Raw genomic sequence first — 23,262 nt, 5'->3', positions numbered from 1 at the left:
GAATCTATGAGAGTGAAATTTAATCCGTGGATTTCATTTCTAGATTAAGTTATTATATAAAAACCAACGGTCCAACACAAATTATTTTGTAAAAAAAAAAAAGAAAAGAAAAAAAAACACATACAGATTATCTAGTTTTTTCTCAAGGGAAATACAGATTATAATTTTAACCAGTTCCTTTCTAAATGTAAAAATTCAAAGAATCTTGCAGTAGCAGTAGCAGTGGTATTATACATTCTGTTCATTTTTTCCCCAACACTTGGATTCTGTTCATTCACCAACGACCTCGTATTTCACCGAAGAGAGATTCGAGAGAGAGAGACGGTTGGCTTTGACTCGTTGAGAACTCGGAAGATCTCTGCTTCTACTGCTCATTCGCTTTCATGAGCTTCTTCTCAGTGTATGACTGTAGCTGTGACTTTGAGAAGCGAAAAGACTGAAGCATTCCCCACCTGAATCGTTACAGCTCGAAAAAGGTATCTCCCCCTCTGACCCATGAACCAATTTAATATAATTTTTGTTGTGGGGTTCGATTCGATTACGGCCAGCTTTCTCTCTCCCTAAAAAGCTTACTGGGTATACTTTTCTTCGCCGAGTTACTGCTCTATCAGTTCGTTGGCAGCTTTTTGATTGTTTCAGTCGCAATCAATTGAAAATTTCTGGGTTTACATTTATTCATTGGGAAATTTAACGTAGTCGTTGATTTCTGTAGCTTTCGTGTTTGTAATTTTGTTGGTTTTGTAGAGATCAACTTTAGAAGTGGTTTAATTGTTTGCCATGGAGGGCAGCAATGGGGCTTAATTTTGAGAAATGGGATGTATAATTAGCCGAGAGGTAGCTTCTAGAAACTCACCAGATTCCGAGGATAAGAAGGAGAAGAGTTCTGAATGTGGTGACGATTTGGAGAGGAAGGAAGCTGGTGTGGCTGACGCTGTTGATGTCACTCAGAAGGAAGGGCATGGCCATGGGGCCCAGACTTTGACAAAAGAGCAGAGAAGAAAGTCGAAACCCAACCCCGGACCGAGAAATTTGCCAAAGCAATCACAGGGGGAGCAGGTGGCGGCTGGATGGCCTTCTTGGCTCACAGCAGTTTGTGGGGAGGCACTCAATGGTTGGGTTCCGAGGAAGGCTGATACATTTGAGAAGATTGATAAGGTGGGTTGTTTCTCTTTGAGAATCATTTTACTGTTTAATTTCTTTTTTATATGATTATGGTGTTATGATTGTTTTCCTTTTAAACCGAGTTGGCCCAGTAGTTATTGGAGCTAGTGAAAAGGTAAAAAAACTTAGAGAGAATGAATTCAAACTCCATGATGACTACCTGCCGAAAATATTGAATGGTCAGGTGGAGGTTGGAGACACTCACACATATGAAAAAAATGTTTTTCTTTTGTGATCTAACCTGATATTTATTTTGTAATTATTTGCTGCTATTAAGTCTACTTGTGTTGTATATGGTAATGTACTAATGATGGACTTTGAAATTTCTGGATTTCGGATTCCTATTGTCCTCCAAGTTTATCCTCCGAGTTGAAAAAAAGTAATTTACTAATGATGATTTGGAGGTACAATTCTCCGAGATGGTAATCAATTTACGAGACTGCTCCTTTTGTTCTATGGAGCTACTCTCTCTTATGAAAAATAATTTCCATCTTTTTATGCACAGATTGGACAAGGGACATATAGTAATGTGTACAAAGCGAAAGATATATTGACAGGTAAAGTTGTTGCGCTGAAGAAGGTTCGTTTTGACAATTTAGAGCCAGAAAGTGTAAGATTTATGGCTAGAGAGATTCTCATTTTGCGACGCTTAGATCATCCTAATGTTGTAAAGTTAGAGGGTTTGGTTACATCAAGAATGTCATGTAGTTTGTACCTTGTGTTTGAGTACATGGAGCATGATTTAGCTGGACTTGCTGCAAATCCATCCATTAAGTTTACAGAGCCGCAGGTTAGTCCATGTTTTCATTTAATTTTCAATAGTGATGCCAATATTGATCTTTATTGAGAGTGTTTCACATTGTAGGTTAAATGTTTCATGCAACAACTGCTATCGGGACTCGAGCACTGTCACAGCCATTGGGTGCTTCATCGCGATATTAAGGGTTCAAATCTTCTTATTGATGGGGGAGGGATGCTTAAGATTGCTGACTTTGGATTAGCTAGTTTCTTTGATCCAAAACATAAGCACCCATTGACTAATCGTGTTGTTACCTTATGGTATCGGTCTCCCGAGCTTCTACTCGGTACAACTCATTATGGCGTAGGTGTCGACCTCTGGAGTGCAGGTTGTATTTTAGCAGAGTTATTAGCTGGGAGGCCCATAATGCCTGGCCGTACAGAGGTGATTATTTGGTTTCTCACTCTACCACATTCTAGTTTTTAAAGTTACCTTTCAACTAGATCTGATTGGCTTTATTATGTTAAGGGCCATGGGCAGGTTTTCAAAAGAGTGCCACATCTTAATCATTGTGAAAGCAGTGTTTTTATTTTTTGTTATTAGAGGAAATTGTACATAGCTATCCGTGAAGAATCCAACCTTGGCACAATATGTAGTGGTGATGTGAGTAGAGCATGAGAGTAAGGGAACCCAAAAGCTTAAGCTAATGAATTACGGTAAATTTAATCTTTTATAAATACCTTAACCGTGTTTTTTCATCCCCTTTATGGAAGTTGGTTTCTATTTGAAAAAAACTACATGAATGGTCAACAAAACATTTCCGGGTAGATAGGCATTTACTTATTGTCTTGTATCTTTAGGATTGCAATTCTTCTTTCTTTAGGATTAGTATAAGCTGCTCGTGTACTAAAAAAAATAATAATAAAAGCATAAGCTGCTCGAAATATAACCATGCATGCTTCCCGTTTATCTCGTGTAGATAATATATAATTTTGATATATGATTTACTCATGGAATTGACATTCTCTTCAATTTACATCTTAGTGGAGATTAGTGCATCTGATGTCTTTACTACTACCCTAGGTTGAACAACTCCATAAGATATTCAAGCTGTGTGGCTCACCTTCAGATGAATATTTAAAGAGGGCAAAGTTGCCAAATGCAGCCTTATTTAGACCCCGAGAACCTTACAGGAAATGCATAAAAGAGACTTTTAAAGATTTCCCACCATCATCATTTCCTCTTATGGAAACACTTCTTGCAATCGATCCCGCTGAGAGAATGACTGCTGCTGATGCGCTGAAGAGCGAGGTGAAGTCAAAGTTTGTCTTATTTATTTGGTTTTAAGGATTGTATCATATTTGCACGACATCGTATCTCCTTCCTTCACATTTCGACCTCGGTCTTCTGACTTGCTCATCTGGCTTTGTTGCTTGTTTTGATAATGGCAGCATATTCTAATTGTTGATGCTTTTATTTCACATTCTTTTGCAGTTTTTCACCACAGAACCTTTTGCTTGTGAACCTTCTAGCCTCCCCAAATATCCACCTAGTAAGGAGATCGATGCTAAACGACGAGATGAAGAGGCACGGAGGTCTGTAATCTGGATGCTTTTGACTTGAGTATAATCTTTCTCAGATTTCTGGTTGTTTATGGTAGTTCATTAAGCCTTTATGCTTGTTAGTTGGGTGTTGGAATCGTGAGATTTGATTATTGAGGCCTGTTTGATAACAATTTCATTTTTAGTTTTTAGTAAATTATGATTGTTTTTTCTCAATTTCTTTGGTATGTTTTTCACCTTTCTTTTAACATATTTGAATTTTTAGCCAAATTTAGAATAAATAACTAAGTTCTTTTTGGAACTACTTTTTTTTTATTTAAAGTTGATAACAAAAGAATGAATACAAAAGTGGGAGTAGTTTTTATAAGCTTAATTGTCAACGACAGAAAAATAAAGACAAAATGATTTTCAAACGGGGCCTTAGAGACTATTTGTGTCTTACTCCATTTTCTGATTCTTGTTTTTCATTTTTATTTGTTAACATTTCCTATTTCTAATCTCTTTCTTGTGAAATGTTTTCAAAATTGTCTTTAAATGCTAGAAAAGATAATTTTTTTTATTTCTAAATTTTCAAAATGTTAGTATTCTTATTACTTTTGGCACAAAAATTTCATGTACATTTTTTACATACTAATTTCCAATCAAACAAGAACCCCAAAGTATAACCAAATGCATGTTTATATATTCTTTTTGTAGAAAATAGAGAACAAATAAGAAGAAACACCTATCAAACACTTCTTTCTTTTTGTTTAAAAATAACAAGAGACATGAAAGAAGAACATTATTCCAGTAATTAAAAGGGCACTCCTCCCATTTCTGGTTTGTAAATCTTCTAATAAATGGGAGTAATGGACAATGGCAACGAAGCAACATGCTTCCTGTCCCTAAACAGTGATTTAAACATGTGGGTCTGTTCATTGTATGCTTTTGTATGAAACTTGTGCCCATTGATTTAAGAATCAATTCAAATGGTTTTACAGACAAAGAGCAGCTAGTAAATTGCAGAATGATCGGGTAAAGAAGACACGCACACGTAATCGTGCTGGTAGGGCCATTCCTGTTCAAGGAGCCAACGCAGAACTCCAGTCAAATATCGACGTATGTGTATTCAAATTTGATCTATTTGGCATGTATGATGTATGTTCTGCCTTCATTGGAAAATTGATCTATTTGGTATGTTCGAGATTCTGAGGAATTAAATAGTAAACTTGTAATTCTGGCTTTAGTTCATTTTGGTCCCTGTACTTTTTAAAACGTCTATTTTGGTCCATGTGCTTTCAAAACATCTATTTTGGTCTCCGTACTTTTAAATTTTATTCATTTTAGTTCAAGTACTTTCAAATCATCCATTTGGTCTCTGTACTTTTAAAAAATAACCGGTTGTGTCCCTTTTTTTTTATCACAATTTTATTGTAACATGAAATGTAGTGATAAAATTGTATTAAATAGTTTCATTGAGTATAAAGTTCATGTTAAAATTTTGTAACTGTGGACCAAAATGGTCATTTTAAAAAATACAAGGACCAAACGGGAGGTTTTGTTAGGGACTAAAATGAATAAAAGTTGAAAGTATTATAACCAAAATGAATGAAAGCCAAAAGTGCAGCACCAAAATAGTATTTAAACCATTTTTTGCAACTTCTTGGCATTCCCTTTCCGAAAACTTTAGTAATGATACCCACTTTTTTATCAATGCTAATTGGATAGCTTTTTCTGCGAACTCCTCTGGCCCAGGTTCTCTAGCCCCTTTTTGTATCTTTGCATCTTGATGAAAAGGTTTATTGTTTCCAAAGGAATTTGTCAAGTCTTTTGACATGCTTGTTCTTCTTCTGAAACAGAGACGACGTCTAATTACTCACGCCAATGCAAAGAGCAAGAGCGAAAAGTTCCCTCCTCCACATCAGGATGGAGCACTCGGATTCACATTGGGATATTCACGTCACATTGATCCTGCTGTTGTTCCTTCTGATGTCCCATTTAGTTCCACGTCGTTCGGTTATCCAACCGATTTGGACCGAGCCTGGTCCGGTCCATTGGTTGAGTCCTCTGACCTTGGTGCTCAAAGGCAGAAGCATTTGGGAGGTGATGCAAGAGAACAACAATCAACAATTAGCCAATCCTCAATTAAAGGAAAAAAGATGGCATGAACTTAAGTATCATGTAAGCTCAGAATCGTGCAGCAGAACCAGTCGATTGCCTGTATACTTAGCATTGCGATTTCCTGAGAAACCTTGCGACAAATCCCGAGCACATAGATCACGCCTGATCTCTTTCTTGCAGCAAGAACATAGCTGGTTTTGGTCTGCAATGTCAATGGGACATGCTAATGCCTGTAGAGCCCCTGCGATTTCTTTCCTCCATCTGAAAATCCAAGCCCATCCTATTCGTGCTCGCTTGTTGTTCGTTTGCAGAGTGGTGTTTTTACGCGTTAAGTACACCAATAATACCAAAAGCTTCTTGGCCATGGTGCTGCCATTCTTTTCCCAACATAAAGTCTATCTTCTTTTGCATAAGGTGTGCCAGAACCAACCATCTTTGTGAAAGTGTATTCTCTGATTACTGCCACTTTGTTAGATAATCTACGACCGATCACTTTCTTGAGAAGTTCCTTCTGAAAGTTCTGTTATAAAATTACTGCTTCATAATAAAGAATCTTTGATAGAGTGATCATTTTGTTTTCAAATTTATATGAGATGGAAGAGATGTTATCCAATTAATCTTTGCATTCTTGTCTTCAATAATGTGTTGAGCTGCAAGAACTAACTATGATGGATAATTTGCTATTATCAAATTCTATCCGTATTCTTATATAATTTAAAGGGTTCGACATCGATATCAAAGATTCAAAGGTCTATTATAGAGATGTTAATGAAATACCTAATTATTGCTATGAATATAGGGACTAATAATTTGTTTAAATAATTATAATATACTTATAGGTTATTTTCAAATATTAATGGCAAGTTCTTTTTATTTGCTTGTTTGTCAATTTTGATATTTGTGTCTTCTTCGTATAGTCAATATCTCAATGGTTTTATAAATATTGATATTCGATACTTCTTAATTACAAAAAAAAAAAAAAAAAAAAAGGGCTTGAACTCAGAATTGAAAATGCTTCAAATTTTGAATCGATAACTTGCTACATTAGACAAATGCTGAAAAGTTGAAACATATGACATCAATAAATTTATTGATTTAAGGAAAATTGAGCCACTTGGTAGAAACTCCATGTTGATTTAAGAAAGATTGGCCTCCAAGTAAGGAACTCCAACTCACTTTTATTTATTTATTTGGGTGAAAGATAAATGTCTTAAAATATATATATAATATTTTGAGATGTTAGTCTATGGTATGATAGTTGGAACATAGTTTATTTTTTATCGGTTATGGTTGAATATCTATTACGATAATGGATGAATTTGTTGAATTAAATGTTACATCACAACTATAATTTGTATTTTTTTAATACATCATGTGCCATGTGGGGATGGGGGATCAAACTCACAACCCTATGAGATATATGTCGATTACCCTTGAACGTTTTGGCAACTCTAATATGCATTTAATCTATAAATTTTAAGGAATTTCAATTACATTATTGAACTTGTACTTTCATTAATAATCCTGGTAATCTTGATAGTTCAACATAGACATCAACATTAACCATAAACAAAAATAGTGACATGTCAAATAGTACGACAACTGGATAAAAAATGGGTAAACAAAGTTAATTTATTAAAATTTCCTAATAAATGTGGTAGGAGAAACATAAATGAAGGTAATTTGATAAAAAAAAAAAAAAAAAGGGCTAAGTTTGTGTTGAAAAACAAAAACAAAATTTAAATTTGGACCAAAAGTAATAATTTTAAAATTCGAGGCCAAATAAAAATCAAAGTCCATAAGTTAGAACATGGGTTAAATGTACGATGGAGTGGGGGAAAAGGAAACTGAAAGAAGTTGAAAAAAAAAAAGCTACCTTCTGTGTCTGTAGAGAGGGAGAGAGAAGAGGACCAGGGTCCAGAAACGACTGCAGAGTATTTATTCTTCTTCAATAACCCCTTCAACAATCCTTAAAGCATCTCTCTCTCTCTCTTTCTAGCCGTGGACGTCAAAGTGAAAACCATCGGCAAAAGCCAGTGAGAAAGGAGTTTGCTGGAATTGATGGGTGACGATACGGCCAATAACGTGGCCCAAGCCATAGCCGTATCTCTTGACTGGAGCTCCACCGCTGGCGCACGGAATGCTGCTCTCTGCTATCTAGAATCTGTAAACTTCACAATACTTCGCTTTTTTATTGTTTAATAGTTTCTGGGTGTGAGGAAGTATTGCAAGTGATTGTACTTCTGGGTGTTCTGATGCATGAGTGTGGATTATTGTGGGTGGAATGAGATATTGTTGATCGGTGATACTATTTCAATTGGGTTTGGGAAGATATTGACAGTGGTTGGTTTACTGGGATATGGAATCGCTTGTTTATTGAGGGGAAATTTATGATGAAGCTTCAAAAGTTATGAATCTCTGGATATTCTATTATATTTCGCGTTTTGTTAGAAGTTGCTCATCATTGTGGAAATTCGGCACTCTGGAGTTGGATACTACTCCTCTTGAAACGCTTTCCTCACTTTCTGTTTTTGTACCCTCATGAAGCCATATTATCTGATTATTTTTAAATAGAAGTACTTTATTTCACCTCTTTGTTATTTTCTCATGAAAGTAGAATTTTAAGCAACCGAAATGATTTAACAGCATTATATGGTTAAGTTGGAAGAATCTTTTTGTTATCTTCTCTTCTTTTCCTACTTATTTGATCAGTTTCACAAGCTTCATTAGATTGTAAATCATGTTCTAGTATTTGGTTACTTGTTTCTTGATTGCTGCAATAACCTCTATTTACTATTGCAGATTAAAACTGGCGACGTACGGGTTTTAGCCAGCACATACCTCATTCTAGTTAAAAATAAGTGGTCTTCTGAAATTCGGCTTCATGCATATAAAATGCTACAAGTTCGTGATTCTATCTTTAATACCCAACTTGTAATCTTATGAATGATGTGTTCTTCATTTCCACTATTTTTTGCACATCTTAAATTGGTAACTTTTATTTGAAAGTGTTTTCAGTTTCAGTTGTTGTTACTTTCTGCGTATGATATGCAAGCATGACTTTTATAAAATACATGAGTTAGTTATCAATATGAATTTAAATATTAAGATTTCATAAGGACGGTAAATTTTTCTATCTTGGCTAATGGGAGGTGTAGGGGTAGGATTTGAGCCTCTAGGGGTCTGAGACAAGAAAATCTCTCTTTTTCCTTTTATTTTCATCCTAGTTGTGGATATTTTAAGCAATTTGGTAAGGTCTCTCTCTCTCTTTTTTTGTTGATACCTGAGAGTTGGAGCTTTGCTCCCTTATAACCAAGGGCACCCGTGCCTGCCCCAATGCCTGGACCTGAGAGACATCAAGAGTTTTTGGTATTAAACTCGCCAAAAGGTTCGAACTTGAGACTTCTAAGTCAATATGACTCAGACAACCCAAGCCCTTGTCAACTGGGCTATCTCTTGGGGGCTGTAAGTTGGTCTCCGGAGTGACCAATAGGGTCTTGGAGGGATTGTCACTGGGGAGAGAGAGGTCCTACCTTCCCAACAAACTTACCTTCAGTTTGTTGATGATCCTCTCTTTTTCAGGAAGGAAGCCTCCTATATTAATTTGAATGTACTGCTTTCATTCTTTGAATCCATATCGGAGCTCAAGATTAATAGAGGCAAATGCCCACTTTTTGGAATTAAATATGATTCTTCCAAGCTTCTATCTCAGGCTTCCTTGGTAGGGTGCGAAGTACGTGATTTTCCGACTTCTTATTTAGATCTCCCTTTGGGGCATAATCCTAAGAGTTTCTCCTTTTGGGCCCTGATACTGGAAAAGTTTCAAAAGTTTATTTCCTTGTGGAAAAAAGCTTTTTCTTCAAACGAGGGAGGCGAACACTTGTTCAAGCGGTTTTAAGAGGTATTCCCACATGTTTTATATCCCTTTTTAGAGTCTCGATGTTAGTAAGAGCTTTGAGAAGATTATGAAAGATTTCCTTTGGGAGGGGTGGATGAGGGGGGTGGGGCTCACTTAGTCAATCGGGATATTACTTCTAGGCCTTGGTGGCTTGGGTATTGGGAACTTGAGATTTAGAGATGTGGCGTCATTGGCCAAATGGTTGTGGCAATTATTTTAGGAGCCTAGTGCTTTGTGGCCGAGGATTATGGTGAGCAAGTATGGGCCGCATCCTTTTGATTGGATCTAAGATGGGGCTTAAGGTTAGTGCCGATAATTCCTGGAAGGCTATATCTTATGTCTTTCCTTCTCCCAGGTCTTGAATTGTTTTGTTGGGAATGGTCATGATACCTACTTTTGGGAGGATCATTGGCTGCGTTCTTGAATTGTTTTGTTCGGCATGGTCATGATACTTACTTTTGGGAGGATTATTGGCTGCATTCTTTATTCTCTCGTTTGTATCACTTTTTTGACATGAGGTTACATTTTGTGGCCTCTGTGCTTGAGTTAAGGGTGATTGGGTCGTCTATTTCCTTGGGCGTCAGTTGGTCCTTGATAGACAAGGAGTCTTTGGAAGTTTCTGGATTGCTCTTTTTGTTTAGGGATGTTCCTTTTAGTCGGGGAGGGAAGGATTCTTGGGTCTAGTCCCCTAGCCCGTCCAAGGGGTTCTTTTGTAGTTATTTCTTTCATCTATTATGTTCTCCCTCTCTTCCCTCGTTGTTTGCCTCACTTTGAAAATTCCAAAAAAGACAATTTTTTTTTTCTTTTTTGCATGGCAGGTCTTATGTTTGGGGCTGTTGTGTTGTGTGCTTTGCAAGAGTGCTTCTGAGGATCTAGATCACAGTTTATGCATTGTCAGTTCACCTAGGATATATGGGATCGATTCTTTGAGCTTTTTGGGGTGCCTTGGGTTCGCAATATGGATTACTGTGCTATGCTGGAAGAGGTGCTTTTGTTCCCTTTTTTCCGAGAGAAAGGAAGGTTTTTACGGCAGACTTGCTTCTTTCCTATTTTGTGGGGATCTGGATAGAGAGAAATAATAGAATCTTTAGAAAGGTGGAGAGAGCTAAGGAGTATCTTTGGTAGCTCATTAGATAGGGGTCAATTTTGAAGTTGTTTTTGTAATTATCAGTTAAGAGTTTTCATTTTGGATTCGACGCCCTTTCTTTAGGTGGGCCTCCGTAGGGCATAGAGCTAGTTGTTTTTGTGTGCCCATGTACATGTGTTATTATTTTTCATTTTTCTCAATGAAAAGTTTGATTTTTCATAAAAAGAAGAGATTTTATGGTTGAAGTTGATTAGTTTTTTAATTTTCATTTATTGAATTCACAATTCCAAATCCCTCTTTTCAGATTCCAATCGTTGTTTCAATTTTACATATTCGATTGATGATTTATCTCAAAAAATTTATTTTGATAGTATCTGTTTTGCATCTTTTTGCAGCATTTGGTTCGTTTACGATGGGAGGAATTCAATTCTATGGAGAAGAAAAATTTTGCTACTGTTTGCACTGATTTGATAGCTGAAATTGCGAATCCTTCTGAAGAATGGGCTTTAAGAAGTCAGACAGCTGCTCTTGTTGCTGAGGTTTGGTACTTTAGGAACTACGAAATTTTAATTTATCATTTACGCTGTCATAGGGTCATAGAAAGATATAAAAGGTCATCTGTTGTTTTGGGATTGGAAAGTCATTATTATCTTTGTGAATCCAATTCAAAAAATTAGAAGTTGAAAGGAAAAAATCTCAACGGACTTCACCTTTGAATATTGGTTTAAATTTTTGCATTGAGTTCCAAAAATGATCTAATCTGATTCAATTTGAAATCTGTGATTAAGAAAGCAATCTGGAGGACATATAGCCCTATATCTACACTCCTATTAAGGCATTTGTACACCCTTGCATGCATCCTATTGGGCTTCCATTGATTGAGAGTTTAGTAATTATACCCCGTTTGTAATCAACACAAATTAGGGAGGGTTTCTTATAGGCTTAATAGGGCACCTGGGCGGATTGGGACTACACATGCAAGGAGAAAGACATGATGAAAATGCATGAGATTATCTTATCTAAAAAAGAAAATGCATGAGATTATGAGAAGACCTCATGAACAACTCGAGTTGCCTTGAGTACTACTACATTTTGGTACTTTAGAATCTACTTCTTTTCCCATGAAATCAGGAGATTTTTTAACTCTCTGGAGCCTCTTTTACTTGCTGCACTACCTTTACCCGAAGTATTTTTACTTTCAAAGGAACAAGTCTAATACAAAAATTGTGTTTTTCTAGGGTTTCCACCATCTTCTTTGTGAAAGGGAAGCTTGTGGTATTATCTAAATGTTTTTCCTCTTCACTTTCTATCCCTTTCACTTCTTCTTTGTTGGCTATAGAAAGTTCCACAATTGTCAAAGGATGTTCATTTAAGCATATTTTTGTAGCAACCATCTCTGTACCTTTCTCAAAGGTGTTTGGCACACTTTCATCCTCTTGGAAGCAAGCATAAGTTTCTCAGGAGTGGGAGGTTCCTCTATATCTACACTACCAGAGCTTGAGATGTATATATTCGAATAGCTCTCAAATACTTTTTCTTTCCCTTTGGACTTCTACGTTTCTAAGCTGTGTATCTTGCCCTTTTTGAAAAAAGACAGAACCTTGTTCTTTCGTAAAAGAGACAGTTCTGATAACCATCATGGTTTTGCCTAGTGGTCAATAAGAGATATGGGCTTATTGGGAACCATATGATGTCATCTCAAAGCATTTTTCTTCTTTCCACCTGGAGGACAAGGTGAAAGCTTGGCCATGAGGTATTGATAGGCCTAATAGATCACTCCGTGGATTAGGTAGGCAAGGACAAAGGCATGAGGGAAAATGCATGAGAATTAGGAGATAGTTGTGTATCCTAGTGAGCATATTTTGTAAGTGGGGGCAAGCCCTCACCAGTAGTTCAGTTAAGACTGAAGCGTAGTATATGAAAGAGGGTTGTGTACGAGGGAAGGTGGTGCTTGTAGTATTGGTTTATGGAGAGTCTCAAATCTCTTGAATATTTAAGAGTCTGTATCCTTTTTTAGCTTCTCTTACGAAGCACATCATAATTGAATCCTGTCAATTGTCTACAAGTTTCCGTAAGATACTTTGGGTTTTAGCTTTTTTGCTTTACTTAATATTCAGTTTGGCTCTTGCTCTATTTTGTAACTTTTTCTGGTTAGTTTGCAACTTTTTCACATATCAATGCAATGTTTTTTTTTCATGCTAATTTTTAAAAAGGGCATTCATACACATCTGTTGCTCTGTTTTGCTGCTTTACAGATTGTCAGAAGAGAGGGATTAAATCTTTGGCAAGATTTGCTCCCATCTTTGGTTTCCCTGTCTTGTAAGGGTCCTATACAAGTAAGTTCCATTATTTGTTGCTTCAGACACTCTATTTCTTCTTCCTTCATTCCAATAATCTTTCTCCTTTATTGACTTAGACTGTTGCTCACTTAATCTTAGGCTGAGTTGGTTGCAATGATGTTGAGGTGGCTTCCTGAAGATATTACAGTTCATAATGAAGATTTAGAAGGTCGTTCACTAGTGTAATTGTGCTTCTAAGTTCTATTATATTATTATTATTTTTTATTATTACAAGAATGGCAAGTAGCACTGTACATTTGGTAATGTGTACTTGTCCTGGTTCAAGTCTCTACATTTGAAGCTGTCTCTTCTTTGTTTACATTTTCAAGTGGTGGTTCAATAATTGCAAAGGTTTGCAGGTGATCGGCGTAGAATCTTGTTGCGTGGGCTTACTCAATCTTTGCCTGAAATTTTTCCTCTGTTGTACACAGTATGTTTCCATCCCTTTACATTCACACCCTTGCTCGTTCTAGATTTATTATGATATTTCTTTTTGTTAAATAGTTACTGGAGAGGCACTTTGGAGCTGCACTGAGTGAAGCAAGCAGTCAAAGGTTGGACGTCGCAAAACAGCATGCAGCTGCAGTTATCGCTGCCTTAAATGCTGTTAATGCATATGCTGAATGGGCTCCATTACCTGATCTTGCTAAATATGGTATAATACGTGGGTATGATATTTTTATCTTATTCTTCATAGAATCTGAGTTGGTATTGTTGGTATATCTGGTTCTCAATTCACTCTCAACAGGTGTGGCTTCTTACTTTGTTCTCCTGATTTTCGTCTTCATGCCTGTGAATTTTTCAAGCTTGTCTCTGTAAGGTATGCAGCAGTGTTATACATTTCTTTCACAATTCTCTACAAATGTCTTGACTTCCATATTATTTTGCATGAACTATGCAGGAAGAGACCAACAGATGCTACCATATCTGAATATGACTCTGCCATGATAAATATCTTTGAGATCTTGATGAATATCTCTAGAGAATTTTTGATCGGCCCTAGTTCTGGTCTGATTGATGAAAGTGAATCTGAGTTTAGGGAATGTATTTGTGAAAGTCTTGTATCCATGGGTTCATCTAATTTGCAATGTATAGCTAGGGACAGCACTCTGCTTCCACTTTATTTTCAACAGGTAATTGAAATATCATCGATGTTAAACAATAAGGGATTCTGTTCATACATCAATATCTATATATATTGTGATTGGCCGACCCCAGCTTAGAATCCCAGACTTGAAGGATGTGAAGCACTTGACCCCTATGGCAACCCAAGGGGGTTAATCTTTTTTTTTTCTTTAATATATATATATAAATTAACATTCTTTGGTTCTTATCTTCTAGATTGATGTAAATTAAATCCGGCTTTATATATTCCAGATTAGTGACATTAGTCTATGTTTAATAAGGCTTTGCAATAAACATGCCTGCATATTGATACATATCACTGGTAATTGGGACATCAGATGGGGGGTGAACTGGTCAATATTATTCATTAGTCCAAGGTAGGATAACAGCCGTTTCAAATACTTACAGTAACTTGCAAAAAATGTAATATGTATGGCATCCCAGTAAAGCAGATAGTATTTAGTTTCTTGATGCTTTAGGTTTTGAGGAAGTCTAGATTTGAACTGGTTCTTAGTATTGGCAATGACTTTCTTGTATAAGATTATGAAAATTGTACTTTCCACGGCGTGGCTAGCTCAGTCTTGAGTTTTAACAGTACTAGTGGTTTCTTGTGGTTGTCAAGAAGCCAGCCTTTGTGTAGCATGATTTTCAGGTCATATCGTCTTCTTGTTTAGTTATATTCATCATGTGTAACTTGATAGCTACGTGCAGCATACACTTATGAATTTCTTTTTCTTACCATACACTTGATAGCTACATATACATCTATTTTTCTTATCAAATATATATATATTACATGCAGCACCACACTTTCGAATTTTTGCGAGCACATGCGAACCTAATTATACTGTTTCCTTATGCTACCCTTAAACCTGGGGTCAGGCTAAAATAATACATCATTGACATAGAAATTGGGACATGCTTTTCTTAACATGGATGTTTTTCCTGTCGTAGATGCTGGGCTTTTTTCAACATTATAAATTAGCTCTTCATTTTCAATCCCTGCACTTTTGGCTGGTATGTATGAGGTTGTACATTTTTTTTCTCTTTTAAAAAGCTTGATATTAGATGTTATGCAGACAAGGTTATCTTTCAGCATCTACATTTTTTGTGCTCAATAGGCATTGATGAGGGATTTCATATCAAAGCTGAAGGTTACAACTAATTCGTCAGGAGATTTTTCAAAACCTAGTTATACAGGCTCTAGTTCTGCGTTGAGTTTTGTGACCGACGATATGTGTACTGTAATTCTTGATATATCTTTCAAGCGGCTGCTCAAGAAAGAAAAGGTTTCCCCTGCAGCAGCACCCTTACTAGGGGGATTGGAGCTGTGGAATGATGATTTTGATGGAAAGGGTGATTTCAGCCAATATCGGGCAAAGCTGGTAGTCTACTTATGACTGTTTATTTTAATATTTAATCATGGTAGTTGTGGTATTTATAGGAACCTTTCTTGATTTTATTACTCTTCAGTGAGAGATGGGACCTATATTTAGTTTTGGGACATATGCCTCTTCTCGAACTCTTTTCTACTCTCTGCAACCTTCTTGCAAAGAGTTGTCCCATTTTCTAAAATTTCACCCTAGGTTCGATCAAAGAGTTGGATTAAACCCATCCCATACATTAGGGATATGCGCATTTGGCTTCTAAAACTTTGTGACCTTTTCTCTATCAACTTCTTATTTGTTCATTTAGCTGCCATGCTGCCCCCATATCACAGCCCACCATCTTCTCAAAGCTTTAGAAAATCACATCTATAAGAAGGTGAAATGACTTGCTTGTCTCTAGTGGGAGTATTAACTCCTACAATGTTGTCCTGAGATCCTCCCCTTTTGTGTTGGGACTACAATGGTGGTGTACTATGCCAATGGGAGAGTATGGATTTACATCTGTTGTAACATGCTAATGGAGATTTTTCTTAAATCCCTGTTTTAGGAAGAGGACACTTCCTTTGGCAGGCTAATTTCTTGGCAATCCTATGGTACAATTGGCTTGAAAGGAAGAAAAGGATCTTTGAGGGAGTCGAGGGTTCTCGGGACTTGGGAGGATATTTGATTGTTTTTGTTTATGTTCACCCCTTAAAGACCAATTGGAGATCCTTTCTGTAGCTCCCTGGTCCTTTTGTACTTTTAAATCTCCTAATGGAAAGTGCTTGTTTGTTTATATGTATTAATATACCCCTTATTATTGGAGCCATGTCTTGTAATTGTTACTTACTGTTTCCTGGTGGCCCTTACATTTTGGGGTGTGTTTTTGTATGGATTTTTCTACTTTCGTTCCTCTCAATGAAAGTAGTTCTTTATTGCTCCTTTATTTTCGTTATTTCATACCGTGCATAAAATTGTTTCTTACCCCAAAAAGTTTGAAAGCAGTTCTTTTAGAACGTTCCAATTGTGTATATGCAAGGAGGGCTTACTTAATAAGGTGGTACTTATTATCAGATGGATGAGAATTTATTTTGATGGCTAGAATATCCAGTCATATTTGGGTTGTGATTTCTTGTGAATGTTCCAGTGTTTGTTCTTGTATTTATGCAAATTTTTTTGATGCAGTTGGACTTGATCAGGCTTTTTGCTTCATACAAGCCTGTTATAGTTAGTGCTAAGGTTTCCGAAAGAATTATCACAATCATCAACAGTCTTTCAGTTTTACAAATGCCTCTTCAGGTTTGTAGTTATCTCTTCTGTCGAGCACCATATATATGAGTTACGACCGCTCTTTAGTAAGTGTAAGATTTGTACTGATTCAGGACATAGCCGTGATGGACAGCATGCAATTAGCTCTTGAAAATGTTGTGAGTACTACTTTTGATGGTTCAAATGAATTTGGTGCGGGCAGTTCTGAAATTCAATTGCAATTGCGTGAAATTTTCGATGGTTTGTCGTTAACCTTGTATTCTATTGACAATTTATGTTCAAGTAAATTTGAACTTCTGAGTTAACTGGTTTCTTGACCCCCAGGCTTAACTCAGAAACTTCTTTCATTAAAATGGAATGAGCCAGCCTTGGTGGTAGTCCTTGGGCACTATCTAGATGCTTTGGGTCCCTTTCTGAAATATTTTCCTGACGCAGTTTCAAGTGTCATCAATAAGTTATTTGAGCTCCTAACCTCACTCCCCTTTGCTGTCAAGGTTCTTATTAACTTATGCTTATATGAGGAAAAGGACATGCTTGAATAGTTATTTAATACATCTGTTTGGCAGGATCCTTCTACAAGTAGTGCACGACATGCTAGGCTACAGATTTGTTCATCCTTTATTCGTATAGCAAAAGCTGCTGATAGAAGTATTCTGCCCCATATGAAGGTTTCCTTATCCTCTGTGGTTCTATTATCAGCCATGTGTTCATATGCACACCATTATTAACAAGTGTATATGTAGACTCACTGCATTAATGAGAGTGAAATTGTCATTCCATGTTCTCTTTTCTACCATTGATTTCTCTTCAATTTCTTGCCACATGCTCTAAACATGATTTATGTGGAAAAAAAAGGCTTAATTTATCTCTATGTTGTAGATCATTAACGAAAACATCTTAAGACTTAAAAATAGATAAAACTTTATACATGCACCAATTGAAATGAACAAGAGGCTTAGTTTATGATGGAAACTTGACTAATCATCATTCATGTAATCATTTTTTGTTGCATAGGGAATAGCTGACTCCATGGCATATTTACAAAGAGAAGGACGTTTGCTTCGTGGTGAGCATAATCTTCTGCGTGAAGCATTCCTTGTTATGGCCTCTACTGCTGGGTAATTAGAAACTCATAAGAACCGACTGCAGTTTATGGTTGACAATATGTTCATATGTGATCTGTCTGAGTCGAATTTGAGAGATTTCACCTTGTCTGACTGTTCTAAATCTGCGTTTTGTGTCCATTGAATATATGATATCCATATATGTTCTCCGCTTCTGGTTAGATTAGGAATTTTTAATTTTATGCTGAAAATATTCCAGTCACTTATTTTGTAAGGAAATTATTGCTCACTGTTAAGGAATTATCCTGGAGATTTATTTAATAAATGAAATAGAATCTGACCTTAATCATTAAAGCCTGACTACTTATATATAACTATTTTTGCCCGATGTCATGCTTATTTTTTCACTTCTATAAATCTTTTGCAGAACCCAACAGCAGCATGAAATTTTAGCATGGTTGCTGGAACCTTTGAGCCAACAGTGGATTCAGCCTGAGTGGCAAAATAATTATTTGTCTGAGCCACTGGGTTTGGTTCGTCTTTGTTCTGAGACATCAACAATGTGGTCAATTTTCCACACTGTGACATTCTTTGAAAGAGCACTTAAGAGAAGTGGGACGAGAAAATCCAGTTCAAATGTGCAGAACCACTCAACCACAAGTTCTCCTCACCCAATGGCTTCTCATTTGTCATGGATGCTCCCTCCCCTGTTAAAAGTAAAGCACAGTTTTATGCTATTACTTGCTAATGCGCTTTTCTTCTAAAATTCTATGTTTGGGTAGTAGTTTCCCAAGATATTGGTATCAAATATCTAAGTGGAAACGTGAATAAGTAAAAATCTTTGATGTCTTCTAGAGCTATTGTTGGCATGTGAAGTCTCCCAGTGTAGTAGTGGGGTGGGGCCTGATATACGGATATCATAAAAAATTCCTGTTTATTATTTTTTATTATTATTCTTTTCTGTTTGAAAATATCTGTTAATAAAAATAAATCACGGTTCGCTGTATGCATGGAATGGTAACCATCAGCATCTCTTTGATATGCAGTTGCTCCGCGCTCTACATTCTCTTTGGTGTCCAGCTGTATCCCAGACATTGCCTGGAGAGGTCAATTCTGCAATGACTTTGAGTGATACTGAAAAATCTAGTCTTCTCGGTGAAGCGAACACAAAACTTTCTAAAGGTCCATTAAGTTTCACAGATGATCCTCATTCTGACATGAACAAGGGAGGAGGGAATGCAGAACCTAGTGAAACTGATATTCGGAACTGGTTTAAGTGTATAAGAGACAGTGGGTAAGTTGACTTATGTGTTTGGTTTGTTTTTGGTTGTGCAATTGGCAGTTTTTCTTCCATATTCTTTATGTTTCCTGCTTTCTTATCTTTTGCTTTATTGACTCATTTAACTAGATAAGATATACCATTCTTGTGCGATCTATTGCTACAAACCTTCCATTTCCTTACCATAATTACTAGGAATAATTGACAGCAAGAGCATAAATCCTTGGATAACACTACGTTCCAAAAACCTCACATTTTCACCGATAACTGTCACAAATTGGTTTCTATCCCAAATTACGGGTTTCAATTTAGGTAATTCAAGGCTCCAGCTTATATTAGCATGCTCAATCCTTTTTTTTTTAATATCCGTGTGTCCGGGCCAGTTTGCGCGCACCTCGATTATTCACGGACCAACCGCCTAACCCTACTACATTTGGTTGACAAGAAAACTCGTAGGATATTAAATCCTAGGTAGGTGGCCACCATGGTTTGAACTCATTCCTTCTAAGTCCTTTTGCTATTTACATTGGTCCTCATTGACCACTTGAACCATCCCATGATGGTTAGCATGCTCAGTCTATTGTTACAAACCTTCCATTTCCTTACCTTAATTACGAGGAATAATTCTTTGCGAAAGGGGAGAGCTCTCACTCATAACTCCTGACTTGCTTGGAAAGAGATCGTTATTTGGCTTTTGATGTGACCTATACGCAGGCCACTGAACTCCATAAGACTAGAAGTTATTTTTCAATTAATCAGTGAAGCCCTCCACCATAGCTTGCTCCCTCCTAAAAGAAATTCCTTAAAGGCTCAAGTATGTGCTTATAGCAACAAGGGATGGAACTCTGAGAACTGATGGGAAGTATGTGAGAATGTTGTGGGAACAATGTCTTCTTTCATTTACGAATTTTACCATTGGTCTTCTAGCTCGTCAGGTGTTCATCTAGACACATTAAAGGAGCTCAGAAAAACATACTTGACACATTAAAGGAGCTCAGAAAAACATACTTACTGTGTATAGAAATGATATTAATCTCAGAAAAATTGGAGTAATTTTCTGTGACATCTTGATTTTTGTGCTCCTTTCCTGGTAGATTTTGTTTTTGTAGTGCTTGTGTTCTTTCATTTATCTTTATGAAAGTTGGGATTCTCATGAAAAATTATGTACAAGTAGTATTGTAATGTTAGAAAAATGGCTGATTTAGAAGATAATACAGAATTTAGTGATTAGGATTTCGATGTTACTGTACAAATATCCCTTTTCCTTATTAATGCCATTTGTGCTGTTTGTCATAACCCTTTGGCTTTAGATGGTTTTGCCCTCTGTTCATTTCATTTCTCCATGAAACATTCTTTTTTCTGTGTAAAAATGATGTTACAATATGTGTTCAAGTTCATTTGATGAACTATTTATTTAGTGCTGTCCTAACTTATCTTACATAATTTTAGGTACAACATCCTGGGTTTATCGGCAACTGTTGGAGATTCATTTTTCAGTTGCTTGGATATTCATTCTGTCTCTCTTGCCCTGATGGAGAATGTCCACTCAATGGAATTTAGACATTTAAGGCAGCTAGTTCATGCAGTTATTATTCCTCTGGTTAAGGTTTGTCCTCCACATTTGTGGGATGTCTGGCTGGAGAAGCTCCTGATGCCATTAATTCAACATACCCAGCAATGTCTTAACTCCTCATGGTCCAGTCTCCTACATGAAGGTAGAGCAAACATCCCTGATGTCCTTGGAATCTGTTCGGAAACGGACTTGAAAGTGGAAGTTATGGAAGAAAAGCTACTTCGAGATTTAACCCGAGAAGTCTGTTCGCTTCTTGCCATTATGGCTTCATCTCCACTTAATCCCGACCTTCCTTCCCTGGAGCAATCTGGACATGTCAATCGTGTGGCTATATCATCTCCCAAACACTTGGATGCGTTCTCATCAAGCTGCATGGTTGGGTAAGTGTGGTATCCCGCTTTTACCAAACAACACTTGATCACAGTTCTAAAAACTGTACATTGTCTTCTAAATTCTAATATTTAAGTTGTCTCTGATCTATGTACATCTTTTTTCTTTCTTTTCCTTTTCCCCTCAGTTTCTTATTAAAGCACAAAGGCTTAGCCATTTCGGCACTACGGATATGCTTGGATGCATTTACATGGACGGATGGGGAAGCCGTGACAAAAATTTCTTCCTTCTGCTCTACTTTAGTTCTTTTAGCTATTTCAACAAAAGATGGGGAGCTTCATGAGTTTGTTTCTCGCGATCTGTTCTCAGCAATTATTCAAGGACTAACTCTTGAGTCCAATGCTTTCATTAGTTCTGATCTGGTTGGTCTCTGTCGTGAAATATTTCTATACCTCTCTGACAGAAACCCAGCTCCTAGACAGGTTAGGTCGATTTGCTACTGTCCCATTAGATAACTTTTATTTTCTCTTTTTAAAAATTATGCTTGCTTTCTCTTACAAATTTTCACCTTTCTTAACACATTTCAAATCTTGGCCAAATTTCAAAAATAAATCAAAACTACTCTTTTTTAGTTTCGAAAACATTTTCAAAAGGTAGGTAATAAAACAAAGAAATACGTAGGTAGAAGTATGTATATAAGCTACATTTTAGAAAACAAGAGAATTTTTTTTTTTATATTTGGTAGGATGTCGACAAATGAAACTTATTCCATTTCTAATCAAGTAATCACTAATGTGCCAGTACAATATCTGTTTCTTAAAATTTTTCAGATCTTGCTCTCGCTCCCCAACATTAAACATGATGATTTGGTAGCTTTTGAAGAAGCTTTGGCAAAGACATCTAGTCCAAAAGAACAAAAGCAGCATATGAAGAGTTTGCTTGTATTAGCAACTGGAAACCAGTTAAAGGCTCTAGCAGCCCAGAAAAGTGTAAATACCATTACTAATGTATCAGGTAACTACTCTGAAACTTTACTTTGCGCCTTCATTTCATATGGTTTTGAAGCTCTACTGATTTTTGCTTTCCTACTTTCAGTCAAGTCCCGCGGTTCAGTCAGTACTTCAGAAACCAGATTGGATGAAGGGGATTCTCTTGGTCTGGCAGCAATTTTGTGATGCATTTCTCGTCTGCATTAGGGAAAACAAGTTTTTACTCATACCAACATATGAAAGCAAATGCGACATTCTTTTTTCGCCAGAGTTATGCTGAGGATCTGTATTCTTTTTCAACATCCCGTATTCTGAGCTCTTGATATGGGCATTGCGCTTTTCTAGAACTCGAAAAGTTTCTCCATGGCTGCAGTTTGAAGATGTTTACGAGATCGGAAGAAGTTCTCATTGCCCACAGGCTTTTATGAACCAGTAATATAACTCAAATAGGTAGATCAAGGTAATTATGAACCCACAATTCTTAGCTGAGTTATTTTAAAGTCTTTCCTTTCATGCTAAGTTCTTTCTGTCAATTCTTGTGTATGTAATTTTCAGTTCACTGTTTTTGCACATTAAAGAGATGAGCTTTCTTTTAATCTTAATTTTATTCTGACAAACACAAGTGTACTGGATACCTTTTAGGAATACTTTGACTAATTTTATGACAAATATATATTCTTTTTTTGTAAATTTTTTTTATTATATTTGATGTTTGAGAATTCCTAGGATACTTAGGGTAGGTTTGAGAGTGATTTTGATCTTGTGAAAATCATTCTTCTCGACAAATTAAAACATTAATTTTAAGATAATCTAAAATCACCTTAATTTGATTTTTAAGTTATCATTTGAATGGTAATTTTGAAAAATCAATCATACTTAAATCTATTTTTGAAAAATCACTCATTCTATCGTTCCTTCCAAACACAACTTTAATACTTTAGATGACTCCTTAGTTTAAATTCATTATCCTAAATTTCATTAGTCAATTATTATGTAAATTTTAGATATTAAATTTTCGACCAAGTCAACATTTTCATGTCTGGAATGGACATCATGGACATCAACACACCTTCCAAACACAACTTTAATATGACTCCTTAGTTTAAATTCATTATGCTAAATTTCATTAGTCAATTATTATGTAAATTCGAGATATTAAATTTTCGACCAAGTCAACATTTTCATGTCTGGAATGAACATCATGGACATCAACACATTTTCACCGTATTTGAAAATAATTGACAATATAAGAAAATATATATATATATATATATATATATATATATATATATCGGCCAAATACCACTGTTAATAATTTTTAATTTATTTATAAAATATAAAATATTTATTTGTTAATTTAAATATTTGTCATAGATTTTC

At 36.2% G+C, this 23,262-nt stretch overlaps 2 protein-coding genes across 2 annotated transcripts; both read left to right on the top strand.

Annotated features, from left to right (window-relative positions):
- Nucleotides 1-212: 212 nt before the first annotated feature.
- Nucleotides 213-6,179, top strand: LOC111013154 (Protein kinase superfamily protein). The gene is made up of 8 exons (XM_022287546.2): nucleotides 213-476; nucleotides 745-1,155; nucleotides 1,667-1,951; nucleotides 2,027-2,344; nucleotides 2,984-3,211; nucleotides 3,395-3,495; nucleotides 4,443-4,560; nucleotides 5,301-6,179. Exons 2-8 carry the CDS (start codon nucleotides 811-813, stop codon nucleotides 5,607-5,609), a joined length of 1,704 nt encoding a protein of 567 aa, XP_022143238.1. The 5' UTR covers nucleotides 213-476; nucleotides 745-810; the 3' UTR covers nucleotides 5,610-6,179.
- A 1,219-nt stretch (nucleotides 6,180-7,398) lies between these two features.
- HST (ARM repeat superfamily protein) lies at nucleotides 7,399-22,572 on the top strand. Its single transcript, XM_022287343.2, has 22 exons — nucleotides 7,399-7,728; nucleotides 8,365-8,466; nucleotides 10,943-11,086; nucleotides 12,803-12,883; nucleotides 12,986-13,055; nucleotides 13,246-13,316; nucleotides 13,391-13,554; nucleotides 13,635-13,706; nucleotides 13,788-14,019; nucleotides 14,966-15,028; nucleotides 15,133-15,396; nucleotides 16,564-16,677; nucleotides 16,761-16,887; nucleotides 16,972-17,141; nucleotides 17,214-17,315; nucleotides 17,662-17,765; nucleotides 18,139-18,427; nucleotides 18,758-19,005; nucleotides 20,440-20,943; nucleotides 21,081-21,375; nucleotides 21,724-21,907; nucleotides 21,989-22,572. Exons 1-22 carry the CDS (start codon nucleotides 7,624-7,626, stop codon nucleotides 22,066-22,068), a joined length of 3,585 nt encoding a protein of 1,194 aa, XP_022143035.1. The 5' UTR covers nucleotides 7,399-7,623; the 3' UTR covers nucleotides 22,069-22,572.
- Nucleotides 22,573-23,262: the final 690 nt, after the last annotated feature.

The sequence above is a fragment of the Momordica charantia genome (assembly GCF_013281855.1).
Source record: "Momordica charantia cultivar OHB3-1 chromosome 8 unlocalized genomic scaffold, Mcharantia_2.0 BLBB01000008.1, whole genome shotgun sequence".
NCBI classification, from domain to species: Eukaryota; Viridiplantae; Streptophyta; class Magnoliopsida; order Cucurbitales; family Cucurbitaceae; genus Momordica; species Momordica charantia.
The sequence above is the reverse complement of the archived record's forward strand: the minus strand, read 5'-3'. Positions and strand labels throughout refer to the sequence as shown.

Coding starts and splice junctions, on each gene's coding strand:
- HST (XM_022287343.2), top strand. CDS start 7,624: ATGGGTGACGATACGGCCAATAACGTGGCCCAAGCCATAGCCGTATCT. Junction 13,555..13,634: donor AAATATGGTATAATACGTGG/GTATGATATTTT, acceptor CACTCTCAACAG/GTGTGGCTTCTTACTTTGTT. Junction 16,678..16,760: donor TTTTACAAATGCCTCTTCAG/GTTTGTAGTTAT, acceptor GTACTGATTCAG/GACATAGCCGTGATGGACAG.
- LOC111013154 (XM_022287546.2), top strand. CDS start 811: ATGGGATGTATAATTAGCCGAGAGGTAGCTTCTAGAAACTCACCAGAT. Junction 1,952..2,026: donor TTAAGTTTACAGAGCCGCAG/GTTAGTCCATGT, acceptor TTCACATTGTAG/GTTAAATGTTTCATGCAACA. Junction 3,212..3,394: donor CTGATGCGCTGAAGAGCGAG/GTGAAGTCAAAG, acceptor ATTCTTTTGCAG/TTTTTCACCACAGAACCTTT.